Raw genomic sequence first — 20,499 nt, forward strand, 5'->3', positions numbered from 1 at the left:
GCCATTGCCAGAGGCGCAGAGCCTCCTGGCAAAGGGTCCACGACCCCACTCCGCCCTGTTTGTTGCAGTACCACATGGCGGTGGTGTTGTCGGTGAACACCTGCACTACACTCCCGTTGACAAAGGGGAGGAATGCCTTCAGTGCCAGACGAATCGCCCGCAGCTCCAACAGATTGATATGGAGCCGGGACTCCGCCGGAGACCAGATGCCTCTGATCTCTGCCTCTCCCACCCCAGCCCTGGAGGGACGCGTCCGTCACGACAACGTGCTCCGGTTGGGGAAGGGAGAGGGACTTGCCCCTGACCCAATCGCGGTCCGTAAGCCACCACTGCAGTTGTCTCGCAGTGCCCTCCGAGATCAAGACGTGGTCGGACAAGTTGCCCTGATGCTGTGCCCACTGAAACTTCAGGTCCCACTGCAGAGCCCGCATCCGCCACCGGGCGTGATGCACCAGAAGGATGCAGGAAGCCATCAGTCCCAGCAGCCGCAGCGTCAACCTGACCGAAACCCGGGATAGCGGCTGAAAGATGGGAACCAAAGCCTGAATATCCCGAACCCGCCGTTACGGAGGATAAACCCGAAACTGCGCCGAGTCCAGAACCGCTCCGATGAAAAGGAGCTTTTGAGAGGGACACAGGTGTGATTTCGGCACATTGATGGAGAACCCCAGGTCGTGCAAGAGGTCTGCCGTCATCTGAAGGTGGTGGACGACTGTCTGGGGCGAGCCCGCCTTCAACAACCAGTCGTCTAGGTAGGGGAAGACTGAAACCCCCAACCTGCGCAGATGGGCTGCGACCACCGCCATCACCTTTGTGAACACCCGTGGGGCGCTGGTAAGGCCGAAGGGAAGCACGATAAACTGAAAGTGCTCCAGGCCTACCGTGAACCGCAGGTAACGCCGGTGGGCCGGCAGGACGGGAATGTGAAAATAGGCGTCCTGCAAGTCCAACGCTACCATCCAGTCTTGTGGGTCTAGAGCAGCCAAGACCTGAGCTAACGTCAACATCTTGAACTTCTCCTTCCGGAGGAAGCCGTTGACGTTCCTTAGATCCAAGATAGGACGTAGGCCCCCCTTGTCCTTCTTGGGCACCAGAAAGTAGTGGGAATAGCAACCACGCCCTACTTCTGGCCCAGGAACGCGCTTGATGGCCCCCTTGGCCAAGAGGGCCGTAACTTCCTCCTGCATAAGTGTCAAGTGGTCCCCCGACACACGGTGGTTCTGCGGTGGCATGGCTGAAGGAGAGGTCTCGAAGGGGAGGGAGTAGCCCCTTCGGACGATTTGCAGCACCCACCTGTCCGAAGTGATCGTGCGCCAGTGAGCGTGGTGATGGCGAACCCTGCCACCCACTGGCGTCACATGGGGCCGAAAGCACGGACTAGGAGGATTTAGGGGTAGATGCTGCGGGGGAAGGTGTGGTCTGACCCCGCCGTTGTCCCCGACCGCCACCACGGCGGTTTCCACGCCCGCCACCGCGTTGAAAGGATTGTTGCGGCGCGTGGCTGGCAGCACGTGTGGGGGCGTCCCTTCCTTGGCCACGAAAGGGACGAAACGAACCCGGTTGCTGACGCTGGGTCGAGAGACCCAAGGACTTGGCCGTGACCCTGGAGTCCTTGAAGCGTTCCAGCGCGTGGTCCGCCTTGTCACCGAACAGGTGACAGCCATCGAACGGCATGTCCATTAATGTATTCTGGACATCAGCCGAAAAGTTGGCGGATCTCAGCCAGGCGTGGCGACGAATCGCCACTGTCGTTGACATAGCTCTGCCCAGCGAGTCGGTCGTATCAAGACCACACCGTATCGAATATTTCGCTGCATCTTGGCCCTCAGCCACAGCCTGACCGAGCTTTGCCCGCACCTCCATGGGGCATTCTGGCAGCAGTTCCGCGACCGTATCCCACACAGAGTGGGTGTAGCGGCCCAAGAGGCAAGCGGTGTTGCAAGACCCCAGGCCCAAACTAATGGACGAGAAGACCTTCTTGCCAAACTGGTCATACCTCTTGGATTCCCGGTCGGGCGGGGCCGACGGGAATGCGGACTGGGAGGTCGAGGCCTGGATCACCAGACTCTCAGGAGTGGGGTGGGTAGACAGGAACTTGGGGTCGTCCGGACAAGGACGGTGTCGCCTGGCCACGTTCCGATCAACAGGCGCACCTGAAGCGGGCCTGGACCACGTGCCCAACAGAACGTCTGACAAGGCTTCATTAAACGGCAGCAGTGGCTCCTGTGGGCATGACTGCGGTTTGAAGACCTCGGTGAGGATGTTAGGCCTCACGGCCGCGACGGGGAGCTCAAGGTGTAAGGCCTTGGCAGCCCTCATCAGCACCACAGAATATGCAGCTCCCTCCACCGATGCCACGGAAGGAGGAGAGATCAAACCAGGGAGAAGTGTGGCTCAGGGGTTAGAGGCGGCAGACCCGGAATCTGAGATCGGTCCTGGACCAGGGTTCAATTCCCCGCCCCGGCGGGTCTTGGGCCAAAAATTCCACGGACTCGATAATTCTCGTCCCGGTGCCTCCTCAACTCTCGGGTTCACACTCTGCGACTCTGGGCAATAGCTTGCTTAATCTCCACAACGGCCCCTCGCGGCGGGATGCCTGACTTTCACCCTGTGGACACCCTGTCGGGGCTTCTCACAGGGGAATATCAGGACGGGTTCCCAAGGCAAGCGCCAGGATGCCCTTGTGGTGACAGGTTGCGCTATATAAGTATACCTACATTTACCTACATTTTAGGAGAGTCGTCCAGACCACTGGCATCCCCCAAGTCACCTGTCCAGTCCGGGTCATACTGGCACTCGCGTGACAGAGGGTCCTCGGACCCCTCCCAGCCTTCACCGAACTCTTCATCTTCTCCGTATTCGGAGTCAACGATGTAGACCGGCTCCTCGGGGTTCATGGGCCCCATCGGCGCCGGGACCGGCGTCGAGCGGCTCCGCGTCCGGCGTCGGTGAAGGTAAGGGGACGGCGCCGCCCGGAGCCGGCGCCGGAACCCCGCCGCCGGCCGGAGCCGGCACCGGAGAACCGGCGCCGCGCGGGGGCGGCGTCGGGGGTAACCCCGATGGTAACGGCGCCGGGGAGGCCGGAAGACCAGCCGGCGCCGATCCCGAAGGCCCTTGCGGCGCCGGGGTCGGAGCCGTCGGCGGCGCCGGGGCCGGAGCACCCGACGGCGCCGAGGCAGGGACACCCGAACCGCCAGGGCCCCCAGACGGTAGCACTGGGCCCGAAGGCGCCGTAGGCCCCGTCGGAGAAGCGAGCGCCCTCATGGCCATGAGGAACGCCTCGATCTCCTCAGGCGTCGCGCCGTGCCCAGGGACCGGAGGGTATGAGGCAGGCCGCGCCGGCGACTCTCGCGGAGCCGCGGGGTTGGGGTCACCCGAGCCCCCGGCCGCATCGCGCAAGCGTCGGGGGGAGTCGGGGGTACGATGACGACGCCCCGACTTCTTGTGCTACTTACCTGATGAGCCTGATGAGCTCGGCGCGACCGCTCCCTCGAACGCTCTCTCGACCTCCGGCCGGACCGGGACCGCTCCCGGTCCCGACGTGGGGCTGACACCCGGAGCTCCAGTAGCTTGCGGGACCGCTCCCGCCTAGCCTTGTTGGTGAGGGCCCGGCAGTCGACACAGGAGTCCACGTCGTGGTCGGGGCCCAGACACCGGAGACAGAGGCGGTGATGGTCTGTGACCGACATCGTGCACTCACAGTCATCACAGTGCTTGAACCCAGGCATCCTATCAGGCACAATTAGAGAAATAACAATTGAAAAACTTGGTCAAAAGACCGGAGTACTGCTCTTCAGATCTGCGTCCACTGGCGCGGAAAAAAGAAGAACTGACGTCAGCGCGCGGAGGCGGCGTCTATATACTCCAGCGACGTCATCACGGCGCACGACGCCGACGACGGACGCGGAGCCGCAGGGGACGCCTGCAGACGACGCCTACCGACGCGCAGGGGTACTGCTACGCAAAAGTTTCCGGATCCAGACTGACGCCTGGGGATATTCTAAGGTAAGGAATCTAACACTAACGTGTTTCTTTCAGATTGGGAGCATTGTGATACCTTACGGAAAAGTATACAACAAACTTTGTTGATCTATATATGTCACTATCACCTTTCCCTGTCGCCCATCCACACTTGATCACTATATCCCTATTCCTTCCCTCTTCACCTTCTGAGCACTGTATAATATTTGTTACAAACGAGCAATTTTGTGGCTTCACGTTAATGCTTTGAAAATAATCGCATAGACCCATTGTATGAATACATCAATACAATAGTGGACTGACCAGCCACCTTGTTTCTTTGTTGTATTTTTTCGCTACTTGAAAAGATTTTATGAATTGTGTTTACTACCGTGACCAAACACTTTTTTGATACTGTACTAATTGATCCAGGTCAGGTGGTATATATGGGCTACCCCTTTTATACACACTAGTCTTTGTAAATGTGCCGCCACTACTGCTAGGCACTTGGTGAATACTCTTGGTGCTGTAGTGACCCCGAATGGGAGTACTTTGAATTGATAGTGCTTCCAGTAAGCTTTGTGAATGGGAATGTGGAAGTATGCGTCCTTGAGATCTAGAGTAGCAAGGAAGTCGTTTTGTAATAGGAGAGGAAGGACTTGTTGGAGTGTGACCATGTGAAAATGGTCTGACTGGATGTATATGTTTAGCGGTCTGAGGTCCAGAATAGGCCTTAGAGAGCCGTCCTTCGGGATAAGAAAGTATAGGGAGTAAACCCCCTTGTTTAGTTGGTGCGGAGGAACTGGTTCTATTGCACTCTTTTCTAGCAAAGATATTACTTCTTGCTTTAGCAGTGACAGATGTTCTTGTGACATTGGGTGCTGTTTGGGTGGTATGTTTGGGGGGGTGGATGTTAGTTCTAGACAATAACCTGACAGTAATTTGTCGCACCCACCTGTCTGATGTGATGTTGATCCAGGCAGGAAGGAATTGTTGTAGTCTTCCCCCCCACAGGAGTGGAATGTTAGGGGGGAAACGGAGGAAAGTCATTGGGTAGGGGTGGAGGCAGAGCGGGAGTTGTTGGTTTTGCCTCTGCCTTTGTTGTTGTTACCCCTTTAACCCCCTCTCTGGTAGCCTTTGGTGAATGCGGATTGGATAAGGGTCTTGTAAGAAGTGGAAGGGCTTTCGTAGGAGTAGCCTCTTGCGTTGCCTCTATATGATGAGTGACGAAAAGAACGTCTGGGAGCTTGCAGTTGCAAGGCTCCCATAGATTTTGCTGTGTCGGTCTCTTTTTCCATTTTTTATAAAGATACATCGACATTAGGGCCAAATAAATGGATTTTATCAAATGGCTGTTTTAGGATGGAATTTTGTACCTCAGGTTTAAAACCTGAAATACGTAGCCATGAAAGTCTAAGCAAAAGGGTACTGTTATTAATTGCCCTTGAGGCAGTGTCTGCAGCATCTAGGGCACAACAAATTGAAGTATTCGTAATATTTTTACCTTCTTGTATGAGTTCATTGGCCCTATTTTTATACTTGTCTGGTAGATGCTGCATTATGGACTCTAGTTCATCATAATGTGCCCTGTCGTATCTTGCCAACAACGCTTGAGTATTGGCAATGCGCCATATATTAGCTGCCTGTGACGCCGTGCGCTCACCAGAGGCATCAAGGAGTTTAGATTCCTTATCTGGTGGTGTCTGTGAATTAGCGCGTTTACGTGCATTGGATACTACTAAAGAATCTGATGGTGCTGGACCTCTAATGTAAACTGGGTCTGTAGGGGAAGCTTTGTATTTTTTCTCAATTCGAGGGTTGAGGACCCGAGCCCGGACAGGATCTTTAAATACCTCAGTTGCATGCTTAATGACCCCTTTAAGCATTGGCAAAATGGCAGTGGACCTTTGTGTGTTATCAAAAGTGTCCAATAGGAAATCTTTCTCCACAGTATCGTATGTAAATCAACCCCATCGTACTGGGCAGCTCTTTGGACTAGTAGGTTAAAGCCTATAGTGTCCTCTGGTGGGGAAGGCCTGGAAGGATATACATTGTCTTGTGGGACGTAAGGCACATCAGAGGTGTTATAATCATCCCATGGGTTAGGTGACTGAAGGGGGACTATTGGTTCCTGTAGGGTCATGTGCACCCCCACTTGTGTCATCAGAGTGTATATCTACATCATCGTCTGGGTTAGTGGATGGTGTAGGCGAATGATGTGGTGGAGGGGGTGTGGGAGGAGGAACAGTATGAGGAGGTAGTGGAGAAGGGACCCTTAATGGAGAGGTTGCAATGTCTCTCTTCTTTGGGGGAGGAGGAGATGCAGGCGCCTCTAGTGATCTTTTCTTGGAGCTAGGAGCTAGTTTTCCAGTCTTAGGGTCCTTGATAAGAGTCTTTTGAGTAGGATCTGGTGTAAAAAGCTCTTCTGTGTCTGGCAGATCCGTCGGCGTCGAACTTTTCGGACCCGAAGGTTTCTTCGGCACCGACTTGGTAGTTGGTCTAGAGCCGGGGTCTCCAACCGGTCGATCGCGAGCTACCGGTAGCTCGCCGACCCTCTGAGAGTAGCTCGCGCTGCTCTTTAATTATTGAGACGTCATTAAGAGTTTTATTTTGTATTCCGTCATTTTTTTTCACATCTATCAGCCCTTGCCCGCCCTCACACCAACCAGCTGCTCTGATTGGCTGAAGTGAGCTTGGCTGGGCGGGCTAAAGAAAGTGACGTTTTTCCTCCTAGTCACGCACCACCTGCCTTTTTCTGGCTGGCACCACGCTTCGCATTTGTTTTCGGTATGTGCCTCCTGGAGCAGCTCTGAGTTAAGTGGGCCCCTGACCGAGCAGAGTCGATAACATCGAGCAACTATGAGGTACGTGGGACCCTGACTGATCAGTAGCAGAGTCGGTAAGAAGCACTCAGTGCTTGCAAGGCACTTTGATTTTAGCGTTGTCTGCCACTGCGCTTTAGATCTAACTTCAGTAATACAGCGCAGTGGCAGGCAACTTTAACATCAAAGGTCCTTACAGGCACTTTCACTGGTTACTGCAACGCGCTATATATTTGCCTTTTTAGGACTGTGACAGCTGTTAGCAGGCCTGGTTTAGATTAGCATGCACGGACCTTCAATTTACATTTGCCTTAACAGGAATAAAGCACAGAGGCACCCAATGATCAAATTAAAAGTCCTTGCATGCTACCACCATGCTTTAAATCTTTAGTGGCAGCCAGCACAAAAATCCAAGGTGCTTGCCTGCACTGAACTGCTTTCACAGTCATGCAAAGGCAAATATATAGCGCAGTGAAGTAATCAGTGAAAGAATTTCACTGATTTCTATACTGCGCTATTTATTTGTCTTTGCATGACTGTGAAAGCAGTTCAGACTGAAAGCATGCACAGACCTTTGATTTTAACATAGGCTGCCATGGTGCTTTAACATTTGCCTTAACAGCAATAAAGCACAGCAGCAGCTGACTTTCAAATTAAAAGGCCATGCATGTACTGTGCTGCTAGGGCGGCGAGACCTATGTCACCCGGTGCTATCTTCATGTGGGGCGCCAAAATTATAGAAAAGCACCTGCTACTGCGTTCTTGGCCTCTAACAAAGTCCAGACAATAATAAAAATAAATGTCAAACTGGGTGGTGAATGCCCTTCCTGGAAACTGAAAGAGAGAGAGATCGTTGGTGTAATAATCTGTAAACTTGCAAAGGAAGTTTTTACTCACAGTAAGGTAGCACAGACGTGCAGATCACAAAGTGCATATATAACGTAATGTAAATAGGTCAGTGGGTTACTACTTTTGTCAGAGATACCATATTGTTGCAAGCTCTTTAGGAGTTAAAATCCTAATGTAGAACAGTGAGCAAGTAACTTGTCAAAGAGATGCATGAAAACTGCAAGGTATAGGCTGGCTGCTTGGCCGTTATGATTTCCCTCAGCTGATGCAAAATAGGTTTATTTGGGTAGAAATCAATTCCTATTAGAATCCCCCAACCATGGTGTTAGGTTTTAAATTCTGTGTTTCTGCCTCTCCTGACCAAGCACTCTTAAACGATTCTGCCTACCTGTATGGATGACCTGTGACTCCTTTACCTTCTTGTTCTCTAACTTATGTAACATTTCACTGATTGGCTGTCTCAGTGTGATGTAAAGTGTTCCAACACCTTACTCTGGTTGGGAGGAGTAGCGCTATAAAACGAATTAAAATAAATGCATCTGAGAGAGAGTGGTTATGAAGGCTTGAGGAGGACTGTTAAAGGACGGTTTTGAAGGAATCCGTTGCAGAGGTGGTCACTGGGGGGGGGGTCACAAGCATTGTTGCACTGGGTTCCACCAGCGCTAAAGCCGGCCCTGGCTACCGTGTTTTACATCTTCCTGCCTTCAATAAAGCGCAGGTGGCAGAACTGGTGGAGAACTGCTTTCTCATTCATGCAAAGGCAAATATATAGCCCAGTGTAGCAATCAGTGAAAGCCTTTCACTGATTACTACACTGCGCTATATATATTTGCCTTTGTGTAGTAGAGTGAAAGCAGTTCAAAGCATGCAAGGATCTTGGATTCTAACGTCGCCTGCCACCGCGCTTTACATCCTTATTCAATAGTAAAGCACAGTGGCAGCCAAGGTTGAAATCAAAGGGCCTCACATGCACTGAGCCTCATTTTTGTAATTAAAATGAGGTGCACTTTGAAAATGAAGTTCAGACTGGGGCCAACTAGAACAGTACTCTCACCTTCAGCATTACTAAAAGTACATGTTTTTGAAAAAGGTAGGTCTGTACCTCTCCTTTGCAAATGTTCCTTCTGCTACATGTGTCAACAGGCAGAAGCAGGACGTTGTCCCAATTCAAAGAATGAGTCGAATTGATGGGTTTTGTCTTGTTCTTCTCTGCGTTTTCAATCCCAGACTGCAAAATTGCAAAATCCATGCCACAGAAAGGGAGAATGTCAGAAGGGAAAATAAATGTTACCTTCCCATACTCCTACTTTTGCAGTAAGGTACCAGCTCTCTGGAATGAGTTTATGTAGGTAGGAGACCCATCAAACATTTTGTTAGAGGTGGGCTAACCAAACAATTAACAGGTAGAGCAGAAGGGTTTTTGAGATGATAAGTAAAATACATTCAAATATGCACTGGCGGCCCTTGACATTTTGAGCAGGTGCAGCACCATGTCTAGGATTGTACACAGAGTCACAGACCGATTGAAGCACGCACAATGAAAATGGGTATGTGCTTAGTGTAGGACAGGATGGTGCAGAGAGAATGCTGCCATCTGAAATCTGTGCAGTGCAGCATGAGGTGTAATGAACATAATTGAGTTAAACGAAAACTAGACTGCAAAGTAAACCATTGTAAAGTAGACTACATTTTGATGAAATAAAAAGCTGCAAAGGGAGTGGAGTTAGATTATTGGAAGTAGAAGACTGGGCAGAGAGTGCAAGGCTTAGCAGACAGTGTGTTGCTGAACAGAGTGAAGAACTATGCATTTTCTGAAAATGGACTACGCAGAGTTGAAGCATGTGTTATAATTGAGTTAAGTGCTTCATAGATCAGGGGTCCGAAAAAATGTGTGAGTTGCTTGGGGTTTAGTAGCTCACGACGATTTTCACTGACCAGAAGTAGCTCTCACTACAGAAAAGGTTGGAGACCCCTGGTCTAGAGTCTTTTGGCTTAGAAGTATGACCTTTTCAAATGTCTTTTACCGGAACGTGTTTTTTCGGCTCCGAAGCGTGAGAGTCGGGACCTTCAGGTGGTTTTTTACTCGGCTCCAAGTGCGGTTTCGGCATCGATGAGCCAGTGCCAGTCTTCGGTGCCGAGTGCTTAGGTGTTGGAGCAGTGGTCGGCGTGGTTGAGGAAGATGGCTTCTTTTTCGGTGTCGGTATGGGATCGGCACGGGGAATAGGCTGACTCGAGCCCGAGCCGCCTGAAGGCTTAATAGGCTTCTTTGCCGAGCCTGAAGGCGGGGCGTGGGAAGCAGTCTCTCGTTGTGCACCCGGGCCCAAAGGTGATGGTGTGACCGAAGCCTTTTTTGAGGGTGTTGAGGAAGGGTTGGGGTCGACGGTCTTACTTACGACCCGTTGAGCTGGAGTGATGCCTTCGACGTCTGAGTCTTCAGCATCAGAGGAGCTGACACTTTCTTCGGCCTGCTGGTGTTCCGGCACGTCGACGCCCTCTGCAAAGATGTCATCGGGAATCAACGCTGACCAGCGAGCCATTCTTCGAGCTCGTCGGTCCCAAATCGTCTTTTTGGAGGGGAAAGAGGCAAAGGCGGAACAGTCTTTGGCCTTGTGCTCTGGTGAGAGGCAGAGGTTACACACCTCATGTAGATCAGTGTGGGGAAACTTCGACCCACATTGAGGACACTTCTTGACTGGCGTCCTTTCCATGAGCCAGAGAGTAAGGCCTAAGTAGGCCCGAAGGCCTTCGTCGACGACCGGTTACGAAGACTTTGAAGTGGTGAAGAATCGCGTCTATGTGGAGCGCGATCGGAACAATACCGTCGAACTGGGTGAGGATTGCGCGCCGGAGCTCAGGAAACACATCCGAGCCTGATGGCAGAAAAAAACAATCTGAGGATGGAGCCGATGTCCATGCGCAGTATTGTCCAGAGGAGGAGTCACCTATCTCGTGACTTCCAAAGAACTTTTCAGGACAAAACCAAATTGCAAACCTCCAGGCCCAACACTAAGTGGCGATCTGTGCATAGTGTGCAATCTGCAGCTCATATGCCTCGAACAGTTGATTACAATGTTGACTTATACGTCCTGCAACTTTGATAATGAGCATTAACACTAAGAAAGGGTAGCTCTATATGATCACGTATCCCATTTTAATGCATATACTAATTGATCTTTGGGTTCAAATGCTTTTATTTTTTCTATAAAGTGTACAACAGAAAGACACATTCATCGATAAAATAGCCACTGAGAATTGGTAATAGCTACAGCTGAAAACAATTCTTTTAGTCACTGCCAGCCCATAAGGTAGGGCAGGGCTGGGAACCAAAAGCAGGGCTGGGAACCAAAAGCAGGCCTGGAAAATGTGGTCAAATCAGCCTCCAAACTGCATGTAGCAAGGGGGCACCGCAAGCCAGTCTGAGCAATGCAAGCGGGGTTTGTGAGGTGTGAGGATTTTGGGCGTACTATATGATATGGCCATGGGGCCTTATCGTGGAGTACACTCACAAACACCGACTTGGGCCCAGTCTGGATTGTTTACGTTACCCTCAGCTCAACCCTGGGTAGCCGTGGCTGTGAGAACTAAGGTTTGGCAAAGGTACTTAGTGTTAAGCATTTAACATCCCCAAACAACAAAATAAAGTCACACAACATGAAAGAAATAGGACACCAATTTAGAAAAATAGATTGTACGTTTATGAATTTTGATAGAAATTGATCATCAAAATCTACTGCAGGGTTCCATAGATACAAATTTTAGACATTGTTATCACTTTCAAGTACAACCGCAAACAAGCATTGGTCAACATTTTGTAAACTTTTCAAAAGTTTGCAAGAGCTAATCTGAGTACTCCAGCCAGTGTTGGTCGACCAAATTCGGCAAGGAAAAGGTCTAGGGGGCTAGAGAGGATACTTTGGACAGGGACCCAGCAACCAGAGCGTTTTTAAGATGTTTTAAACTTTACAGGATGACCGCTATAGACATCAATGGAGTGGTGTTGATACAGAGGATGCAGGCGAAGGATGCTCTGGTTGAGGTAAGGTCGACAGGGTGTCTTTGTTGTGGTCCCTCAGTCCACTGGTGATGAGGGGCGACTTTGGACACATAGATCCCCTGAAGTTCTCTACATTGCAGCAGTGTGCCAACCAATATTGGGCTACTAGTTTCTGTACACCGTGTATGGAGGGAAATCCTTAGATGGGGGCTAGTGTCCCTTGAGTACGACGATTTCAGACTTTGATAGTACTCCCGGGTCCGGCAAACACGGGTGCAACTTTTGGCTATCTCAGATTTGTCCTTTTGTGTGCCTGGTGAGTGGTAGCAAGAAAACCTCTGCGGCGGCTACCAACTTTTTGGTTTGGGCTTCTTCAGCTCTTGTGTCCATGGAGCTGGTTCCAGGAGATCAGCCGACTAGATCCTTTAAGTCACTGCTATAGGTTGAGGCAGGGAACTTTGCTAGCCAACAGTGCAGCAGGCACAGTCCTTCCAATGATGCAACCTTTCTTTGTGCAGTTCCAAGTGTAGTCCTTCTTTGGTCGCCTCTCTGATTCAAGTGTTATCTGAGAGGCAGGGTGCCAGAGGTGACACATTTAATCCAGGAAAGAGCACTCAGGGAACCAGGCAGTCATTAGCCAATGGGCTAATGGGTCCCCTCCATCCTAGTAATATTAATAATAATGATACATTTTTTATAGCAGACCGCTACTTCAACCGAAGTGTCCGGGTGATGAGAGCCCCATTCTTGCCCCTTTCAAAATGGAATGACCCTTTCTTGGTCGTCATGAGCACGGCAGCCCACCCTGGAGGTGTGGCTACTAGTAGGCTACAGGCCCACAGGAAAACCAGTTTAGGGAAGTGATTTCCCTCTGTGGCTTTGGCTCCTATTGGCTCCTATTTGTCTGCAGGAACAAAAGACATCCTGCTCAGGTCGGCCCATCAAAGGCAGATTCCCCTTTGAAGCTCGCATTCTGTGCTATCACGGAGTTACCATCCTGGGAGAGGAGGTCACACTTCGCACTGCGGCAGCTGCATTTGTTCCTGGGCCTTTGAGTCATGCACATAACTCCCCAGGTGGACAGAAAGCTGACTTTGTGCTAGGGCCTCTGCAAGGTTGCTGGACTAGTAAGAATGCTGTGGCAACTTTCTAAAAGTTGCATACTTTAATAATGACATTAAATTCGGCCTCAGCCTCAGTTCGGGGTTAATGCCATGATTAATTTGATACCTCGCATGACCCCATTTAGGTAGTCCCATTCTTTGATTAGCCAGGCTGGGGGTGCCAGCCGGTAACTCTGTGTTTGCCAATGGGGCAACTTTCCACCCCAAAACAACAATTTGTTGTTAAGACATAAGAAAAATGAATGCCCTACTTAATATAGCCATAGGGCTCCATGAACCTTCCTTAGGGGATACTTACATATATCATTAATGGAAGTGGGAGCTTTGACATTAGCTGTAATGGCAAAGTCGAACTAACAGTGTAAACCTTGCCCTTTTAGTCTGTAGTGGCAGCCTGGAGTCTATTTTGTCCTTTGTCACACTCAGGGTAGCACATACAGTGCTGCAGTGCTGGATGCCTTCCATGCCCTGGGTACTATATACTAGTACCCAGTACTAAGGTGTATCCAATTCAACATACCTTTTGTATAGGGTTAGTACACTGGCACAGATGTCTGGTTAATAGGCCTCAGTGCACTCAGACGAAAAACCAGCACCATCAGTCCAATAATGTGGGGGCAACCATGCAAAAAGAGTTATTTCCTAAAATGAGGATTCAGCCCCAAGAGAATTTTTTTAAATGACAATTATGTTGCGTTTTACACCATATATTTTAATACACAACCTTGTCCGATTATAGAAGGAATGGATGGTGACTAAAAACAGGGCGCCATGGCTCATACTGGCATTGCTAGAGTAGGGCCAAAAGGGGCCTGTGTCCCTGCTCTACATGTCCTGTCCCCCTTCCTTTTAAGCCCCATCACCAAAGCTGTTGAATAAGCAAATTTCAGAATACTAGAAGTGAACTCTTTGCTTGACGAGTCGCAAAATGGTTTCAGAAAAAACTATAGCACCGAATCCGCTTTAATCATAGCCACGGAAGAAATATGTGAAGTCCTCGATGGAGGAGGGACAGCGGCACTGGTAATGCTTCACCTTTCGGCTGCATTTGATACGGTCAGCCATGAGATTCTGGTTGACCGGCTCCAAGATTTAGGGATAAAAAGAACAGCAATTAATATCCTAAACTCTTTCCTAACAAATCGACAAGGTGACAATAGGGAAGTTTGTCTACAGGTAGTTCTCCCTACCATGTGGAGTCCCACAAGGATCGGCACTCAGCCCTACACTTTTTAATCTATATGTTACAATCTTTAATCTATATGTTACACCACTAGCGTTGATTATTTACCCTGGCCTCTTATGCAGATGACACCCAAATAGTGGTGTCTCTGACAAATAGGGAAAATAGCCCTGGAGGGGCTTTCAGTGCTTTGAGTAAGGTGAGCGATTGGATGGACAGAAATTGCTTGAAGCTGAATGCCCCAAGACCAAGGTTATCATCTTTGGCAACAAACCCTCCCTCTGGACACCGAACTGGTGGCCAGCGGAGTTGGATACAATACCCATACCATCAACCAAGGTGAAGAACGTAGGTATTGTAATAGACAGGGAACTTAAATTTAAAGAACAAATCAGCAAAATTACATTGGCATTCTTCTGCTTTATAAGATTGATTAAAAAGATCAAAAAATACATACCGACTGAACTTTTAAAAGAAGTGACCTTAGCAATGGACCTTACATGAATTGACTATTGTAATAGTCTTTATCTCACACTGTCAGCGGGTCTTGTTAACAAAGTTCAGATTTTACAGAATGCAGAAGCCCACCTAATTTTTAAGATTCCAAAAAATGAATTTGGGCCACATGGGGAGGCAGACGTTTGTTTAGGACAACAGCAATGCTTTGAAATCAACTGCCATTTGCCCTAAAAACAGCACCTTCATTGCTCAGTTTCAGAAAGGGCCTAAAAACCTGGTCATTTACACAAGCAGGATAAGAAGCTTTTCTTAGTTCTCGTCTATAGCAGTAATTTTCCATTTCTGCTACACCTGTTTCAGCTTTCTAAAACGCCAAGACGCTCTCGGGCATTAGTTGCACTCTACAAGTTTTATTTACATTTAAATTTACATTTGAAGGTGTCAGGAGGTGAGCCTGAAAAACAGACAGACATTGCTCCTACTCACACACTACTACCTTTCACATCAAAGCAGTTGTGGCTTACAATGTATAGTTTGTATTTATGTGTATTTATCTGTACATGCATCTATAGGTAAATACACATACATGCAAAATCAATTTTACATGTAAATCTCACTGTGTGTAATTTTAAACACTTCAAGCAAACCTGTAAATCTAACTGTGTGTCTATGTGAGGGTCTTTTGAAGCATGCTGTTTAACTGTTTGACAAAATTCACATTCTTTAACATTGGTAATATCTCCATTTTGAACCTGAAGAGTTAATCTTCTCTTCCTCAGACACTATCCTTGAGATCATTTTGCAATAAAACCTTATTTAAAGTTTTTTAACATCATTTCTAGAACATCTGAAGCTTCAAAGTGAAAATAAGGCAGCCAACAACTGTTACAACCTCTAGTTACAAGAAGAAGAAAAATAGAAACACTGACTTAACAATAAGTACTGGTGTATAACTTTTTTTTTCACAGTGTTAACCTAAATAGTAAACATGCTTTAATAAGAATAATTGCAATTAACCATGTCCACTTACCTGCCGTGTTTATAGATCAGAAAAATATATTCTAAAATGCATTCCTGCAACTGAGGACGCATAACTTAACTCTTTAAAATTCTAAGGGAGTAACATTTGTGTACAACACAAACATTGGAGGCTGTTTGTTAATTTATCACCAAGCTACCTTTTGTGAAATCCAAAACAAATATAAGGACTGAGGCATAAAGATGGGAAGTTTAAAGTTTTCTTTCAATCACATTTTGTTGTCATGCATTTGAAATCAGAAATCAAGCATTTAATAAGGTTCTGAACACTAAAACATGAATGGTTTTATATTAAGTAGACATTTAAGTGCCATGCTCTCTAACAATGTCATGTTCATCAGTTTCAAATTCAATGCATTTTGTACGGAGCACAAACCTGACAGAGAGCAAAGAGAGGGCCCTCATAACCATAGTTCTAGCAAGAAGGACCTGGGCTGCTGCTGTTACTCGTCTTAAAGCCATAAGTCGATCATGAGGATTCACCAAGGCAGCTGCTTGTTCTCCGAGAGTTATCCGGCCAGAAGAAATTTTCTCAATTGAGCCATGGCAACCTTCCAAAAAAGAAATCGATTAATGCAAAATGTCATTTAGAATTTGCATACCAGTCATCCTCAATTTTTCAACTTCCTTCTATACACCGCCATCAAAACTGACATCCCCTCTTTTTCTTCTGACACACAAACATGGACACTTTTTTGTAAAATTAAGCTCTACACATTAGTATTCATGCTCCAGGCTATCGACATAAATCTCCACCACCACCTTCAATCAACTAAAAGACCTAAAGTCACATGTTATTAATTGTTACTTTAGCCCGGTTCCCACATTGTTCCCTCTCAACGAAAGAATGCCTTTTTAATGACAATAATTATCTAAACCTATCACTTATGGCCACATAACAAAAGTTAACCAAGATTCTGATACACATAGTAAAATGTGAAAATTGCCAATCTCCTGGCCCTCCTTCATAATAAAACTCTGACCTATTCAACTCAAGGACGGCTACTTCATTTTACCCTAGCATGGTTTCTGCTGACGATTTAGCAATATCACTCTTTAACAGATCTCTCTATCTCCAACTTTTGTTTGATGAAAACTACCAAGATTTTCATCCCCTTACTCTAACCACGGAAACATGCAAACACAAGCTCAAAATTATACATCAACTGCTCAACTAAATATGATACTTTAATGATTTTGCAGAACATTATCTCTCGCTTGGAAAACATGCATTTGTCACGCTATTAGCCAAGCCATTCAGTGCCACTCACAACAAGAGGTAACTTGCCTTATGATAAGACTTACCTTGCAGTCTTTTGACCTAGAAAATGAAAGAACCTAACGGATGCATCAGCTATTCCCCTTAACAGTGCTCCTTTCATTACTCAAGACCTCAAATTATCATCTAAAAATACAACAATAAAATCTCATATCAATAATTCACACTTCAGAATCTGAACCTCTCTTTCCATTGCCATCACTATAAAACCAAGAACCGCATTTCAAATAGATCGATATATATAAAAAACTTAATCAAGATGTGCTCCTTTACTTCCAACATATATATGCGTTACACAGAACTCATCACTGGTGCCACTATTGACTGCACATCTGCAACCTCCAACTCTGCAACTATCGCTCCTTTGATTTTTAATAATGAAACGTTACTTAGCTATAACCCTAGTTATTCTCCAAAGGTACCCTAATCAAAGTCATAAACACTAAGGTTTTTCTACCGGCAAAAATAATACATATTTGTCCAGGCCATAAATGGTATGCCGGAGAACTTTAAACTATATACTTTTATATGTCAAATGCTTTTCAGTACAAAAGCACAATTTCATCTAATAAAATATTTTGCGGACCAGTAAAATACAAAAATATCTCAAATTGCATTTATTTTCCTTTTATTTATTTTTAAATAGCCCATTATATTCATGCAGGCAATATTTAATCGCCAAGGTATATCTTTATAAAAAAAAGAAAAGTAAGGCAAATCAGGGAAACATTAGCATATATCAGCCGCCATAGATACTCTCACTCTCATCCCAAAACCCAATATGCATTCGAGGTGACAGGTTAGTTCTTTTTACGGTTAAAAAAGGATCCTCGCTACAAAACATACATTTTCCATTCATTCCTTTTTGGAGTTGGAAAATTTGCTTCTGACTTTCATGAGAATTCTCCTGGAAGATATCTAGAGACACAGGTAATAACTTAACCTTCCGCTATAAGGAAATCTCAACCTTCCGCTATAAGGGAATCTCAACCTTCCGCTATAAGGGAATCTCATTAATAGTCAATCACTGAATGGAACACCTAGCTCATCCCACATAAACAAGGCATAAGCAATGAATGAAAAATCCACATTGCCATTTTTATAAGGAAGCCTGTCCTACCTAGGTATACACTGTGGAGTCTGAATCAGGACAAGTGACCACTTCCCCTACTTCTGAGCTGGGTCTTGACTGTCCAGGCAGTAGTGCTTGGTGAACAACTTACTTACCTTCAGGAACAATGTATCTGTAAGAGACGTATGTTAATTATAGATTCCTTACCTTAGAATTACCCCCAGGCATCAGACTGGATCCGGAGATTTTTCTTTAGCAGTACCCCTGTGCGTCGGTAGGTGGCATTGGTTGACTTAGCGTCCGTCGTTGGCATCATGGTCACCGGAAAGACGTTGCAGTGTCTACTTAGACGCCGCCCCGGCGCGTTGAAGTCAGTTCTGACAACTTTTCACGCCAAAAGTGCACAGCCATGCAAGACACTGACCACTGGTGTATATAACTAGGGCCATGGAAGGGAGTCCCTTCGCAGAACGTCAGTTCGCAGAACGGGGAGTATGGGTGGGGTGGTGAGGAATCTATAATAAACATATGTCTCTTACAGATATATTGTTACCAAAGGTAAGTAACTTGTTGATCTGAAAGAGATTGTTAGTTATAGATTCCTTACCTTAGAATAGATACCACAGCAATACCAAACCCAGAGGTGGGTCAGTAAACAAAGTTCACACCAGAAAGTCCTGGAGAATGGACCGGCCAAAATAGCCATCTCTCCGGACTTGGCTGTTAAGACAATAATGTTTGGTGAAAGTGTGCAGTGATGCCCACGTAGTCGACTGACAGATGTCAAGGAGTGGGACTCCACGCCCCAAGGTAGACGTAGCTGCCATAGCCCTGGTGGAGTGGGCACACAGTCCCACTGGAGCTTCCTTTTTCACCAAGGAGTAGCAGATTTTAATGCATAGGACAACCCATCTAAAGATGGAGCGTTTTTGTACAGCCCGAACTTTCTTGGCACTCACATGCCAGCAAAGAGTTGATCGTCCACCCGGAAATCATCTTTTGTGTGATCGAGATAGAAAGACAGTGCACATTTTGGGTCCAGACGGTGGAGTCTTCCCTCCTCCTTCGAAGGGTGTGGAGGCGGGAAGAAGGTGGGCAAAGTGATGGTCTATCCTAGGTGGAAAGAGGTAATCACTTTGGGAAGAAAAGAGGGCCTTGTGCGAAGGACCACTTTGTCCGGATGAACAGCAAGAAAAGGAGGTTTTGAGGATAGAGCTTGAAGCTAACGCACTCTGCGAGCAGAGGTGATGGGGACAAGGAAGGCAGTCTTCAAAGTAAGGAGTTTGATAGGAAGTCTGATAGGACAGTTATGCTCAAAGAGAGCACACATAAGAAACGTCAAGACAAGATTCAAGTCTCACTTGGGCATTATGAAAGGAGAAGGAAAAAAGAGATGAGTAATGCCCTTTAGAAATCTATTTACAATGTGAGACATGAAAAGGGAAGGCTTATCATGAAGGCGAAGAAAGGCAGATATGGCCTAAAGGTAACCTTTAAGAGTGCCCATGGCAGAGCCCTGCTGGGCTAAAGAGAGGATGAACAAGAGTACCTCCGAAAGGGGTTCCTCAGCCTTTGCTGTACACCATGCCACAAACTTGTTCCATCTACAGGACTATACAGATTTGGTTGAGGGACGCCTGGCTGCCAAGATGGCATTACAGACTTCGGGCAAAAGGTCAAATGCTGTCGTCTGCCGCTGCTCAATCGCAAGGAAGTGGAGACTGGACAGGTTCCGGTGGAGCACCGTCCCCTGCTGCTGCAACAGTAGATCCTTCTGAAGAGGCAGTCTGATCAGAGGATCGATGGCCATGCTCAAGAGCTCGGGGTACCAGACTCTTAGTGCACAGTCCGGAGCCATAAGAATGTCTAGGGACCGGTCGCACTTGATCATCTCTTGCCACTCAGGCCAGAAGAAGTACAGGCGGAAATGCATATAGGAGGCCTGAGCTCCACTCGTGACGAAAAGCGTTGCAGAGTGAGTGCCGCCTTCGAAATTTCAACACGCAGAATTGCGCGTTCTCTCCGGTGGCGCACAGATCTAACCATGTTTCTCCCCACAGCTGAAAGAGACCTTGCACCACCTCCAAGTGAGGACGCCATTGTGATCCATCATGCACCGTCGGCTGAGCTCGTCGTCCTGGCATTCAGAGAACCAGCTAGATGTTGAACCACCTAGGACATGCCCTGATGTTCCAGTCATGTCCAAAGGCAAAGAGCCTCTTGAAAAGGGTCCACAACACCACCCCGGCTTGTTTGTTGCAGTACCACATGGCGGTGGTGTTGTCCGTTAACACCTGCACTACTCTTCCTTTGATAGAGGGAAGGAATACCTTCAGTGCCAGAAGAATCGCCCGGAGCTCCAGAAGGTTGATGTGGAGGCTGAACTCCGCCGGCAGACCAGAGCCCTCTGATCTGTGCTTCTCCAAGGTGACCACCCCATCCCAGGAGTGATGTTTGGGGAAGGGAGAGGGATCTGCCGCAGACCCAATCTTGGATCGTTAACCACCACTGCAACTGATGTGCAGTCCAATCCAAGATCTGGACGACGTCGGAAAGATTGCCCCGATGCTGCGCCCACTGGAACTTCAGGTCCCACTGCAGAGCCGGCATATGCCACCTGGCATGATCCACTAGCAGGATTAAGGAGGCCAGGAGGCCATGAGGCCCAGCAGCCTCATGGTCATTCTCACCAAAATCCGGGATAGAGGTTGAAACATCA

At 47.7% G+C, this 20,499-nt stretch overlaps 1 protein-coding gene across 9 annotated transcripts in view; it reads right to left on the bottom strand.

Moving 5' to 3' along the window:
- HERC1 (HECT and RLD domain containing E3 ubiquitin protein ligase family member 1) overlaps positions 1 to 20,499 on the bottom strand; it is a 2,101,515-nt gene that overhangs the window by 830,015 nt on the left and 1,251,001 nt on the right. For all 9 annotated transcript variants that reach the window (XM_086959402.1, XM_086959399.1, XM_086959397.1 and 6 more), the window contains exon 48: positions 15,806 to 15,980. In XM_086959402.1, the coding sequence (XP_086815528.1) occupies positions 15,806 to 15,980 (175 nt within the window). The remainder of the gene's footprint in view (positions 1 to 15,805; positions 15,981 to 20,499) is intronic.

Source organism: Lissotriton vulgaris, chromosome 2_2 (assembly GCF_964263255.1).
Source record: "Lissotriton vulgaris chromosome 2_2, aLisVul1.2, whole genome shotgun sequence".
NCBI classification, from domain to species: domain Eukaryota; kingdom Metazoa; phylum Chordata; class Amphibia; order Caudata; family Salamandridae; genus Lissotriton; species Lissotriton vulgaris.